This window comes from Erpetoichthys calabaricus, chromosome 3, assembly GCF_900747795.2.
Source record: "Erpetoichthys calabaricus chromosome 3, fErpCal1.3, whole genome shotgun sequence".
NCBI lineage: Eukaryota > Metazoa > Chordata > Cladistia > Polypteriformes > Polypteridae > Erpetoichthys > Erpetoichthys calabaricus.
The window spans coordinates 73626440-73641325 of NC_041396.2; the positions used below are offsets into that span (position 1 = coordinate 73626440).

Sequence of the window (14886 nt, forward strand, 5' to 3'; positions counted from 1 at the left end):
TATATTATAGCTTCACAGAAACCATAAATATTACTTTTTTTTTACCATAAATCCTAATGCAGGATGAAATTCTTAGTAGCAGAGGCTAGTTAATTCTCACAACTTTAATATGGAAAAAGTTAGTGTGTTGTTTACTTTTCTAATTCTTTTGTTTCTCATACATTTTGGCCAGATTAAGAAACTTGAAACTCGTTTGAGTAAAACTGACTGCACTGATGAGAGTGGGAGAGAGCGTGCTAACACAGAAAAATGGAAAAAGGACTCTTGTACCACATGTGAATGCAGAGTGAGTAAAAAATTTGACCCAGTATAAATATCTGAAACACTTGATAGAGAATTTTATTCTACGTAATTATTCTATGTAATTTTACTTAATAAATTTAGTAATAACTAGTGGACGTACCTGGCATTGCCCATGTATACCTGTATTTGTACAGTGGGTTAAGGTAAGAAAACAAATGTTTATGTGTTTTTTAAATGTTGACACTTTGTCATTGCTAGCTGAAATGCAGGTGTCCCCTGCATTGAGAATTTTTTCTTTTTGTGTGATTGGATTCCATAGTTGCTATAACACCTTGTTGGGTTGGAACAATGAATGCTACTTGTGTTTAAACCTACATCAGTACACTGGATGGCTTGAAGAATAATTTAATCCATGGATAGTGGAAAGTATCTACAGTATGGGGGGGCGGGGTGATTGGGGTCCATAGACATCACTGGAGCCATTACAAGTGGCCTTATTCAGTAATGTTATAAAGATGATTCAAAGTTGATTTGTTCAATGATATGATTTAAGATTGCTACAAATCAAGATGCTATATTGGCATCAAAGCCTACAATTACAATTTCCCCATCATAAAATGAACTTGAAGAAATAATTTACCATCAAGAAACAGTAAAAGTTAATAATGCAATTTCAGTTGTTCTCTTTCAACTATATGCTGAACAGTGACTTGGCATGCATATTGCATTAAATTCTGTTTTATCATGACTTATCTCTGTTGTACATAGTGATAGAATTTGCACAATATTGTTGACTTTTTCAATGTAGTGTTATCAGTTTATTGCAGTATTACTGTCACCTGTACACAGTGCAGTGAAATCTCTGTCTGCACATTTGACCAACACGAAGCAGGCCGCCACAGTTTTTATCTGGCAGACCAACATTAAATTGGTTATTTATAAAATAAAAATAGGTAATAATAGGTAGTAATGACAGAAACAGTTGAGTTTCCTTTCACATACATTCACAAAATTAATGCCAAACTTCGGTTCATATGCAATTTCGCAAACATGAAACTTACTAAAAACAGTGTTGTAGAATTAAAAAAAACTTTCGTCAGAGTTGACTGACAGGAAAATTTCCTCCTAAAGGGTCTGGCAATATTGTATATCTCTTTCCACCACTGTATATTTCAGAAAAGGGTTCAAATGAAATTAAACAGTGAAAACTTGTCTTTTGAAAATTCCACATAGCTAATCACAACTCACGATGAGACAAAAAATTACCTTTTTGACAAAAATGTAGTCTAGCAATAAAATGAAATTCTTATCTGTATAATTAAAAAAGAGCAATATTTGCAGTCTTAGATCAGATCTGCTTTGGCCAGCAGAAGATTTTGTACACAAAGATAGCATTGTCCTCTCACAAGCCCCAACACACTCCTGCTATAGTCCCCATGTCAACTCTGGTTTTTATGTTGCCCCCCACAATACAACTGCTCTCCCCAATATGCCATATACCTTATATTATAAGTTTGACCAATCACAATGCACATGCAAAATTTTGTGAAAATCAGTTCAGCTCTTTTTGCATGATTAGCAAACATTTACATTTACTTACCTTTACTTCCATGGCAGATGTCTTTATCCAAAATGACTTACATTTACATTTATTTACTTAGCAGATGCTTTTATCCAAAGTGACTTACAAAAGAGGTAAACAATCAAGTAACATTAGGCTAGGGCCTGTATGTTCAGCAAGTGTAACAGGACAGATAACAAGATTACCACAAGTGAGATGTAATATCTCATGCATTTACAATCATAGATTACAATCAATAAAGCAGTTAAAATTAACCAAATAACCAAGAATATAAAGTATTGCAGCACAAAGTTTTTTTTTTCTTTTCAATTAGACAGATATTCACAGAACATATGGGTTTTCAATTGCTTCTTAAATACATTAAGGGAGTCAGCAGTATTTGGAGGTAGGCAGCCCATTCCACTAACTTCGAACCACTCAGGAAAATTGTCTGGATTGAGACTTGATGCCACATAGAGGTGGCATCACCAGATGATGTTCTGTGGCAGACCTGTGTGGGTGAGAAGGAGTATAGCACTTCACCAGTGTCTCCATATACTCAGGTGCTGATCCATTGACTACTCTGTAGGCTAGCATCAGGAATTTGAACTTAATGCGTGCTGCTACAGGGAGCCAATGTAGCGACCTGGAGAGAGGAATGACATGTGCCCCTCTCAGCTGGATAAATACAAGACTGGCTGCTGCATTCTGGATCATCTGCAGCAGCTTGATAACACATGTGGGTACTCGTCCCAGAAGCGTGTTGCAGTAGTCCAGACATGACAAGACCAAAGCGTGGACCAGAAGTTGTGCTGCATACTCTTATCAGAATGGGTCTGATCTTGTAGATGTTGTACAGCACAAACCTGCATGAACAAGAAACAGTAGGAATGTGGTCAGAAAATATATAGCTGCTCATCAATCACCACCCCCAGGTTGCGAACTGAACTTGCAGGTGTTAGCAACAGTGAGCCAAGCTGTACAGAGATGAGGAGTTGAACAGTCTGGCTGGCCAGGATAACAAGAAGCTTTGTTTTTGCCAGGTTGAGCTGAAGGTGGTGGTCCTTCATCCAGGTTGAGATATCAGTAGGATATGCAGAGACTCTAGCCGATACCATATTGTTCTCTGGGGGGAACGACAGGTACAGCTGTTTATCATCGGCATAGCACTGATAAGAGAACCTATGCTATTGGATGATGGAGCCCAGCGAGGTGGTGTACAGAGAGAAGAGTAGAGGACCCAGCACCAATCCTGAGGGTACACCAGTGCATGACAACTCTCCTCACCAAGACACACTGTAGGATCTGCCCAAGATACAGGACTCAAACCATCTGAGAGCAGTCCCAGTGATGCCAAGGTCAAAGAGGGTGGCAAAAATGATGTTGTGGTTGACCATGTCAAAGACAGAAGAGAGATCTAGGAAAATCGGCATTGATGACATGTTGGTAGCTCTAGCACGGTGTAGCTGGCCGACCACAGTCAGTAGACCCATCTCGTTCGAGTGGTTCCAATTCAAGCCAGACGTTGGTATCAACTTACAAAAGAGGTCAATATAATCAAGTAACATCTGTCTGGGGACTGTTTGGGAACAAGTGTAACAGGACAAGGGTACAGAATTGATCATCACAAGTGAAGGGCCCAGAATAAAATACAAGTCAGTTGAGGTTGAGAGAGAGAGAGAGAGAGAGAAAGAGAGAGAGAGAGAGAGAGAGAGAGAGAGAGAGGTTAGGAGCACGCGAGTTACAAGTCACAAATTTACAAAAACTAACAGTCAGTATCAGTTAGACAGAAATTCACTAAACAAGAAATACTTCTTGAACACACTGAGAGAGTCATAGTGGAATTGGACAGCTCATTCCACCAGCCAGGATCTCCACATGAAATCAGAACTGAGATTTGATACCATCTCATAGGTGACAAACAAACAGACATACAAACGGGCAATCAAACAGCTTAAGATGTTATTTATATAGATTTGGTAAAATTCATGTATTATATAGCACTGTCACTTGCTATATAATAGGAAAGTTTCTTAAGTGCAAATGATAGACATAAAAGTATACGCTTTCATCTTTCTTTAAACCACTCAAACTATATTGTGGAGATCTGCAGCCTAGCCAGACAAACCAGTTTATCGCAAGACACACACAAACATTATCTCACAAGTATTCAAGCTGAGGTAGTTTAGAGTTTTCACTTCATTAGACAACATGTCTTTCAACTGCAGGCAAACATGTCAAACCTGTAGAGGAGATTTAACACAAAGGGTAGCTTCAGTAATGAGGTAACAACCCAACCCACTGCCTCGTCATACAACCCTCATCTCAGTATATATAAAACCAAATACAGTACATGTCTTTCAGACATAACAAGAAGAACATGGAGGCACCACCAGGAGAGAGAATTTCAATCAAAGAAAGAACACAAACAATAGATGTTCCTGTTCCTACTGATAGACATTTCCTGAAACCTTTCACTGTTTATTTGACAAATGTAGCAGTAACTACTTTTTGATATTCCTTTACATACTAAGTCTTAATTTTCTAGGACATTCACCTAATATCTCTTTTGAAGACTAATCAAAAAAAAAAAATAGAAAAGCATTAGCTGAAATACCAGTCCAACATAGATGTTGACTTGAAAGTATACTGGCATAACTTTGAAGAGAACTGTCTACTTACATGAAGTTTAGAAAAAAATGGATGCATTTAAAACTGTATAAGAGAGTTTTGCACCACTCCTAATGAGTCATTGGGAAAAGAAAGTTTAGCACTACTTTTATATTTCTTGGCTGGCCTTGGCACATCTATGAATTACCCAGGAAAAGCTGGCTAAATTTGCTAAACACAGAAATGCCTGCTCTGTCCTGCTCACCATGTTGCTACAACAGGGTTCATAAGAAAATCCAGCTCAAAAGTGAAGTGAAAATGAGTTGCGTACTAAATATAGGTGTGACAGTTTTTAAAATGTAATGCTGTGTTTATATGTTTTATGCTAATATTTATGTCTTCCTTAATGAAACCTAATGAAGTTTACATGAAAACTGGGTGTTTTATTCATTGTTAAATTACAACAAACTTCTAACAATAAAAAAGTAATGCTGTAAAAAAGAGAATGAAAAATGAATTAAAATGAGTATATTCTTGTGTAACTAAAACTATGACACTACATTGTACCTTTTGAGAAACAATAAGATATGGTAACTCATAAAAAATGTGAGCTTTGTAAAACTGATAAAAGTTGCAGAAAAGGCAATTGTGACAAATCACTACAGGGTTTTAATTTCAGCAAGCAATACTGAGTATCCCATCCATCCATTATCCAACCCGCTATATCCTAACACAGGGTCACGGGGGTCTGCTGGAGCCAATCCCAGCCAACACAGTGCGCAAGGCAGGAACAAATCCCGGGCAGGGCACCAGCCCACTGCAGTCTGAGTATCCCAGCTATTTGTTAAAAATTCAGTGTGGTTTAACTTAATAAAGCAGAAAAATCCCACAGCACTTTCAAAGCAAAAAAAAAGATCATCTTTGTCACTATCATACCATTATAGAGAGTGTTGTAAAATAAAAATACATGATTTATGCATACTTGGAGAGTGTCAACTGACAGACGAGTGAGTGCCATACATATCCACTATAAAAACAGAACCTTCATGTTTATCTTTGGAATTTATGAATATGGCTACAATTGTACATTCAAACATCCATTTTCAGACTGGCATTTTTAGTTTTTCAGTCACTGGAAGTCAGTGCTTATTCCTGTTCCACGAAGCTCAACCCAAGATCCATCCTTGGATGGGGACACCAACCTCACACACATCTGACTATACATCTTTCTAAAGTATAGTTAATGCTTTGAAACTTCTGCTTTGGCTAGATATTTATTAATGTTTTGAAGCACAAGGCAAATTTTTTCAATCATACTATATATGATGCGTTAAAGGATAAGTTTGATATTTTTCATGTCGAACTTATTTCTTCACGAACACAGCATAAGTGCATTTGCCGTGTGAAATTGTGTCCCAAAGTTAAGCGCATCCTATAGATTAAATAAACTACGTTATACACAATGATGCTTAACATGAGGAATAGAGGAAAAGCCCAAAATGTACTAAATAAGTCAATTTTTTTAAGCCAAGATGTTTGCTGAGTATTGATCTACATTTTACGATTACACACACATTATAAAATATTTTAGAATAAAAAAAATATTATGAGATTCAGCCATCTTAAAAGAAAACCAGCTATAGCTCATCACTTAGTATCCCTGTGTAACAACCTTCCCTCAGGGGAAGACCTCTTGAAAGACCAAATCACAGTAAACGTTTCATGCCATGTGGTTAGTTTTATTTTGATTTACTTCTATATTTATATAGAAATACAGACAAAGGAATAGAAATGTATCCTTACCACAAGAAATACAGCAGCAGAAACATGCAACAAAATCATTATTTCCAGATCCGTTTTTGTCAGGAACATGTCAAAAACACAGATGCGATCAGTACTCAACAACTGTCTTGGCTTGAAAAATGGAAGTATCTGGTAAGTTTTTAAGCTTTTCCTCTGTGCCCAATACTCTCCACTGTAAATCGCCAGTTCGGGCAAAATATTTTTTTTTAATTTATAGAAAGCGCATAACTTTAGAAAACAGTTATGTATGGCAAATGCATATATACTGTGATTGTTGGGAAATGACTTGAAAAATGTTGAACTTATCATTTAACGGAAGCTTTTAATCGTAGAGACTTACAATTAGTGTGGCAAATAAAATTGGGTGCTTAATTCCTGAAAACAAATCAAGAAACACTAAATTGTTACTAAAATGCTCATTAGTTTATTAGTATAAAACATTAAATTTGACTGAAGCATATATGACTTTTGTTTGAATGGCACCAGAGTGATTGTGATGCTGTCTCCAGTTACGACTAATTTTCTGCACTTTACCTGCATTAATACACAGATCTAAGCAGCAGTAAAGTCTAATCACTCATTTGAGTTGCCTTGTAAACAACAGAACAAAGGGTGTTGTTTCTGGAACAACAATAATTTTAAAATGGACAAAATGGATTCACAAAGGTAGCTTTAAAGTAGGGAGAATTCAAAAAACGAGGGAAAGATTGAAAACATCAGGTTTTTGAAAACATTGCACATTATCGTCCTCTAAGTGTTATTAACCATCCTCCATCTACAAATGATAACATAAATCTTACAACTGCAAATATCACAAACCTGGCAAAGTGATTTTTCTACCAAACCTGGTATGAAATGTGTATTCTTAGAAAAGAGTTTGTGTAAATGAAAATATACTCAATTGTCTTATTATTCAGTAAATAATATGACAATGAGATAGTAATGTTTGAAATTTGATTTTTGGTATTGATTTTAAGGAGGATTTATTTTTTAGTTAACTAGAGAGAAAATGTCATTGAATAAATTTAGTGCCTGCATATGTTACATGAGGGAGTCCATGATGATTACATTCATTCTTTATAAGCCCCTAGGGCAGTAGAACCCCCCTTCCCCCTCCCATTTTCCCCCTCTGTCACGTATGAAATTCAAGCTCTGCAAAATAACTGTACTGTAAATTCAAGATTGTAAATAATCAACAGGCAAACAATACACATTAAACAAATTACACCTGGATTTGTTCTTTCATACAGATTTTATAAATTTTTTTTATATTATGTTTATAGTAAATGTCATTCATTTCTTTTTTTTTGGTTTGTTAATATTTGTATTTTTTTCTCAGATGATAAGTTTAAATGATCAACTATGCTTTCTTCTTCATTTCTCTGACATTAATAATATCAAATGGTTTCTTGCTCATTGCACCATGTCCTCCTCATTTTGTTTATTTGCTTTTCAATTTGTGTTTTACAGGAAAGTCAAGTCACTTGTTTTGTAGAGTCTTGTCCAAAGGTGGAATGTGAAAAGCCAGTGAAGCATAAAGGAGCTTGTTGTCCAGTCTGCCAGAACTCATCAGCACACCATGCCACAAATGTGTAAAGCCAGAAATGGCAACAAGCCCTAAACAAAATAGCTCTTTTTATTCAGTAATAAAATAAATTAACCAGCCCACAAAATACAAGTGTCCCAGAACAATTGCCAATTTTTTTGAGTGGAAAAAAGTAGAAATGATGTACCTGTAACCAACAGAAATGCATCTGACTCTACCTTAAGCCCTCAAGGTTCAGTGTCATGGGACTCCTAAAATTCCAAGGTGTCTGCGTCTTCGCTTTGCCTACACACATGGTCATAAAAGAGAGAATCACACTGTAAATGGTATTAAAGGGAAGTGAATACTTACATTGACAGGGTGATTTTAAATTTTGTCTGCAATATTTTATATTGTTAAAAGCTTTCTCAGGTTAGAACTACCAAATATTGGTGCTATGTGTTGTTTTTTTTTGTTTTGTTTTGTTTTTTTTTTTTTTTTTACATTTTACATAATTAACAGTGTAGCTAAGTTCAGCCTTACAAATATATTCATTATGTGCCTTTAATCTAAAAATTGCATTTGAAAAAATATTTGAATTAATCTGAACACATATTATGGAAGCAGGACCTTCAATTACTTGGAGCTTCTTTGACATTATTCTTTGTATTATCTGCTTAAGTATGATGAAAATGTGAAAAAACAAACATATTGTATGCAAAAAAAGTCTACTGATTTTTTTTTCTCCTTAGTGTACGTTTTATCTTCAAACGATCAGTTAATATTTTTAATTGATAATAACTGATTTTGTTCAATTATTTTTCAATATGATTTGGTAATGGAGCATTTTAACTGTGGCCATATTTAATTAACCATGCTTAACTCTATTACAGAAATAATGATAAAAAAAAGAAATGGAAAGGTGTCACCACGTGCCATTTCAATGCTAGAGAGTTACAACATTGTGCACATTTGCCAAATTGCGAAATAACTGAAATACCAAAACAGTATTGAGAGATAAATGTAAGTGCTGTGAGTGATGTTTGCTAAAAGAGTTTCAGTTTATTTGAAGAAAAGTATCAATACCTCAGAACAGGCTACTCTGTGGCTCTCAAAAAGCTCTGGAATGAAATGCTCACGTGACCACCCAGGTCCTGATCATGCACATTTTATTCTCTTTATTCATTATTCTGTGTCATCATTCTAGCAGTAGCCATAACAATCTCACTCATGTTTGCTTTTTTTTTTTTTAAACACTTATAGCAGGAAGTGAAGGGGGGTGTAAGGGAGTTAGTGCAAACTAGATGTGTGGAAATGGATACAGATGTAATTGTTACACCTGTAATCTTAAACGTGTACTGTCTTGCAGTGAATATGGTTTTGTTTAAGTAATATGAAGTAAAGGGTTCCCCTTCAATTACAAATGTTAGGACTGCCAGGGTTAGAACAAAAATATGTAAATATTAAACCTATAGTAAGTGCCTATGGAAGGTTGCCTAGTGAGAGACTGTCGTATTTTGCCTGTAGGTTCATTTAGCAATAATGAATGAGTTTTTATATTGTAACTTCATGTTTTACCTTTTACTATATTATTTCCCATTTATTTACAAATGTTTGTATGAATAACTTCAAATGATAACTGCTCAACTGTTGTTCCTGTGGGCGTGTTTTTTTTCCCCCAATTTGCAGGACTGGAAGTGTTTAGTTTTTCTTCTATTCCAGTCTCTCTCTCTCAGAGTAATCATCATCTACCTCTACAGTATAGTTCCTTGTAATGTTAAGTCGGGTATCGGCTTATATTTGTTGTAGCGAATGTTTGCATTTTAAAACTTAATCAGAAAATTTGGGTAACATTCACTTTCATTTTGTTAATTGTACACTGCCACATGCTTTTTTCAGTACAGTACCAGGGGATCTGAAAAGACTAAATATGTTATGCGTAGGCTGTTTATTCAGGGCTTTTATACCAATGACCTGTTCTCTGCCCAGTCACTAAAGAACGCACTGTTGTGCCAAACTGAACATGTGTTAGCTACACTGTTTTAAAAGACTAAAAAAGAATTACTTTTGATATTGTATTATAAAACAATTTGCCAAAGATGTTTGCACTGTAGTGCCTCTCAAAAATAAAAGGCCACTTTTAAAGGAAAATGTGTGTATTTTGTCTGATATTTAATTGTGTATTTGTAGTCAAAGTAAGTAATATGCATTTTTCTGTCATGAATTCATTTTTGTGTCTAATGAGGATGAAATGTGGATAAACCACAGCCTTAACAAACTACCAACAATGAAAGCTGCTGCTTTGCACAAGGTCTGACTTTTGTCACATTGCCTAAAAAAATGTTTCTTGAAATTTCAGATAACTATTGTCTCCCTCTGTAATCTTTGGACACCTTTTTGATCTGCCCATTATTTTCATAAGTTTCATTTTCAAACACACCTAATTCAGTTCAGGGTCACAGTGGATGACTGATAGAGACAGACCTGGCACCATCAAGCACAATTTATGAAGCAGTGCTGGACAGAGAGCCAGTCCAGTCCACTGCAGTACCACTCAGTTGCCATATCATTAGTATGTGAGCTTTCAAAGATACTATTAATCCTGGATGCAAAACGCTTCTGACAAAATGGAACAGGGATATCTGTTTACAGCACAAAATTGGGATTAGACCCTATACAGTTAGGTCCATAAATTTTTGGACAGAGACAACTTTTTTCTAATTTTGGTTCTGTACATTACCACAATGAATTTTAAATGAAACAACTCAGATGCAGTTGAAGTGCAGACTTTCAGCTTTAATTCAGTGGGGTGAACAAAACGATTGCATAAAAATGTGAAGCAACTAAAGCATTTTTTTAACACAATCCCTTCATTTTAGGGGCTCAAAAGTAATTGGACAATTGACTCAAAGGCTATTTCATGGGCAGGTGTGGGCAAGTCCGTCGTTATGTCATTATCAATTAAGCAGATAAAAGGCCTGGAGTTGATTTGAGGTGTGGTGCTTGCATGTGGAAGATTTTGCTGTGAACAGACAACATGTGGTCAAAGAAGCTCTCCATGTAGCTGAAAGAAGCCATCCTTAAGCTGCGAAAACAGAAAAATCCCATCTGAGAAATTGGTACAATATTACGAGAAAGAAAGCAAGCACTGGTGAACTCAGCGATGCAAAAAGACCTGGACGTCCACGGAAGACAACAGTGGTGGATGATCGCAGAATCATTTCCATGGTGAAGAGAAACCCCTTCACAACAGCCAACCAAGTGAACAACATTCTCCAGGGGGTAGACGTATCGATATCCAAGTCTACCATAACGAAAAGATTGCATGAAAGTAAATGCAGAGGGTGCACTGCAAGGTGCAAGCCACTCATAAGCCTCAAGAATAGAAAGGCTAGATTGGACTTTGCTAAAGAAAATCTAAAAAAGCCAGCACAGTTCTGGAAAAACATTCTTTGGACAGATGAATCCAAGATCAACCTCTACCAGAATGATGGCAAGAAAAAAATATGGAGAAGGTGTGGAACAGCTCATTATCCAAAGCATACCATATCATCTGTAAAACACGGTGGAGGCAGTGTGATGGCTTGGGCGTGCATGGCTGCCAGTGGCACTGGGACACTCGTGTTTATTGATGATGTGACACAGGACAGAAGCAGCCGAATGAATTCTGAGGTGTTTAGAGACATACTGTCTGCTCAAATCCAGCTAAATGCAGTCAAATTGATTGGGCGGCGTTTCATGATACAGATGAACAATGACCCAAAACATACAGCCAAAGCAACGCAGGAGTTTATTAAAGCAAAGAAGTGGAAAATTCTTGAATGGCCAAGTCAGTCACCTGATCTTAACCCAACTGAGCATGCATTTCACTTGTTGAAGACTAAACTTCAGACAGAAAAGGCCCACGAAAAAAACAGCAACTGAAAGCCGCTGTAGTAAAGGCCTGGCAGAGCATTAAAAAGGAGGAAACCCAGCATCTGGTGATGTCCATGAGTTCATTGCCAGCAAAGGGTTTTCAACCAAGTATTAGAAATTAACATTTTATTTCCAGTTATTTAATTTGTCCAGTTACTTTTGAGCCCCTGAAATGAAAGGATTGTGTTAAAAATGCTTTAGTTGCCTCACATTTTTATGCAATGGTTTTGTTCACCCCACTGAATTAAAGCTGAAAGTCTGCACTTCAACTGCATCTGAGTTGTTTCATTTAAAATTCATTGTGGTAATGTACAGAACCAAAATTAGAAAAAAGTTGTCTCTGTCCAAATATTTATGGACCTAACTGTATATTTGCTTGGATCAGATTACTGTATTCCAACCTAGAGCCTTTTCTTCATGTAAACCATTTGTGTTAGAGTGCAGTACCAGACAGGCCTGCCCTTTGCCCCCATTGCTGTTTGCCATTGCTATAGAACCCCTGGTTATCTGTCTTCAGGAACATAAATAAAAGGCATCATGATGCAAAGAAGTGAACAGAAAGTATATGCTCATAATATACTACTCTTCATAACAGATCCAAAATTCATTACTAATAATATCAAATCTGTTGGATGAAATTTATAGGTCGTCCACTTCAAATTGATCAAACTTTGGACGTCAGTGCCTGAGGCAAAGCCTCTGATGTTACGACACAGTGGCTGGGTTGCTTATTTGATAGGGTGAAGATCGGACTTTTACATTCTTGGGTCTGAATCACAATTAGATTATTTAGGTGATTAGTCGGCCAGTCAGCTAACATCTGCCACGTCCTCTCAGTTGTGAGAAGCAGATCATAGATATGTTTTACTGTATCTGCCAAATAATACAAAGAGTACTCAATTAAGTATGCGACTGAGAAGACGTGTATTTTTGTACAGATTAGACAAACTGCATAATACTGAACTTCCAGTGGGAAGTGTGATATTAATGTTTAGTGTTTCTCCCTCACCATTGAAATTCTTAGACTGGTCATCATGTGTATGAGATTTGAATGCTCTCCTTGTGTTTATGTGAGGTTTTTATAGAGGATATTGGCGTTATACTGTATTTATAGATACACAAGTTTGGTTAATGAATTTTTTGACTTGATGTTGACTTTGTTTTATTCATTATATTTTAGTATATTTCACTTTTATATAATGTTTGATTTTATAATTTTTACTGTCTTTTTTATCGCTATATTCATTTTTGCAATTATTGGAAAGAACTTTGAGATGCATGTATAAAAGGTGCTATATAAATAAAGTTATTATTATTAATTATCATTATTATTATTGTTACTGTCATTATTATTTAATTGGTACAGTAATAGTAAAATTGCTAGTCAGGGTCTACATCTACTGCTACCATGGTGGGCTTTGGTTCCTTGTGAACATACAGTATAACAGAGAAAATGAGTCACTAATTTAAATGTAAAAAAAGGTCTTCTTTAGACAATCTATCTTGAATATAGCAATAATTATGATGTAAAGTAATATTTAATGTATCTGTATTTTAATAATCCATTCATTCATTTCCAAACCTGTTTACTCCCTCTTCAGGGATGCCATTTGCACTGTGCTACAAGTGTCCAAATGACTCTGAACTGAGTAAGCAAGAAAATAATTTTAATAATGTCCCTAAAACAATTGTATTTTAAAACACAGATCATTTTATTGTAAATGAAATTTAATCAGCTGTGTCTTTCTATAGTTCCTTCAATCTTAAATGTATGCTAGCTACCTCACAGCTGGACTTTTTTTTTTTATTTTGTTTACAAGTGCACTCCCTTGTTGTTCAAGATTATATTAAAACAGCTGTAGAACTTTTTGAAAGAACTCAAAAACCCAGAAGAAGAACACGGAAATTTGCTTAAACCAAAAATCCCTGCACATGATTCTACAAGGCACTTCTGAAAAAGGCACATCTGAGCACAGAACTTATCATTGTAAATACGAATACAGGTGTCTGTGTTTGGTTTTATGCTTGTTATATTTCAGCAGGTGGCAATGTTCAACATAGTGGAAAATGTTATTTTTTCATAGGCTGGCTTTTAGAATTCCTCTTGCATTTGAAAGAATGCTGTGGCTTTTGGTTTACTTTTCATGAATGGTCGGTTAGACGGTTGCCAAGTTTTATACAAACTCCTGTATAGTTTTATAAGGTTAGAAAAAAGTAAAGCAATTGTTTTAAATCTCAGAGATTCAGTTATAAAATAAGAGGTGAAGTGTAAATAAATTATTGTCTAGATGTCTACTGAGTGAAGCTGGCACACTGCTAAAGTGTATGAATGGAGGTTTTAGCATCAGCAAAATGTTTAATGAAAATGGATAAGTGAATGCATTTCTACAAATGTCTCTTTTTTCATGAAACAAAAGGAATTTATAGTTTGTGTATATGTATGTGTTTGTGTTTTACTTGGCTGCCTTTGAAACATTATATATACCTGCAATTCTGAATATGAATGGATGAAGGTACTTTTAATTATAGTTTAAAAATGCTATACCTGTCTGTGTTATAAAAACTATTGCAAAGATTGGTTCTACTCTAATCCTGAAAGTGGGCATTGATCAAAATAAACTATGATATGGGTCATACCATGGGCGAGGACAGATGTGGTAAAGTTAGTGGGCCCAGGTAGAAACCTGGCGGGCAGGAAAACTTTTCACCCACTGCACAACAATCATTAATGCATATTATTTATGAGGGATATCATAAGTGAAGTTTTTGATTTCAAATTGGCTAGCTTTAAACATCCTTAAAACTACAGTCTTCTGTTAGCAATAGATACACATATTGGGATGGCCATATCACAAAAAGTGGTCACAAGTAGATACAGTAAGTTGCATGATGTAAGCAGAACAGCACACACATTTTGCACAGCAGCAGATCACACCACTCATGACAATGTTAAAAATCTGCACATTCTGTATAATGGACACTGCAATGCAACATGAACAGTGGTCCACAACAAAAATAATAAAATAGAATAAAATAACAGTAACAACAAAAATACAAAGAGAAATGCATCAGATGTATAGTCTAGTCTAAATGGCACAGGTCATAATATTGTGGCTTTGTTACCATTTTACTGTTAAAAATGCATCTAATTTGCCCTGTTTCATTTATTTGCTGGGACTCACTTATTTTCTTCTTGGCTTGATTTTTCCATTTACTTGTAATAACTTTT

At 35.7% G+C, this 14886-nt stretch overlaps 1 protein-coding gene across 2 annotated transcripts in view; it reads left to right on the forward strand.

Annotated features, from left to right (window-relative positions):
- LOC114648101 (peroxidasin) overlaps positions 1-9893 on the forward strand; it is a 241956-nt gene extending 232063 nt beyond the window's left edge. For both annotated transcript variants that reach the window (XM_028796918.2, XM_051924571.1), the window contains 2 exons: positions 173-286; positions 7688-9893. In XM_028796918.2, coding sequence (XP_028652751.2) covers positions 173-286; positions 7688-7813 — 240 coding nt within the window. In that variant the 3' untranslated portion in view covers positions 7814-9893. The remainder of the gene's footprint in view (positions 1-172; positions 287-7687) is intronic.
- Positions 9894-14886: the final 4993 nt, after the last annotated feature.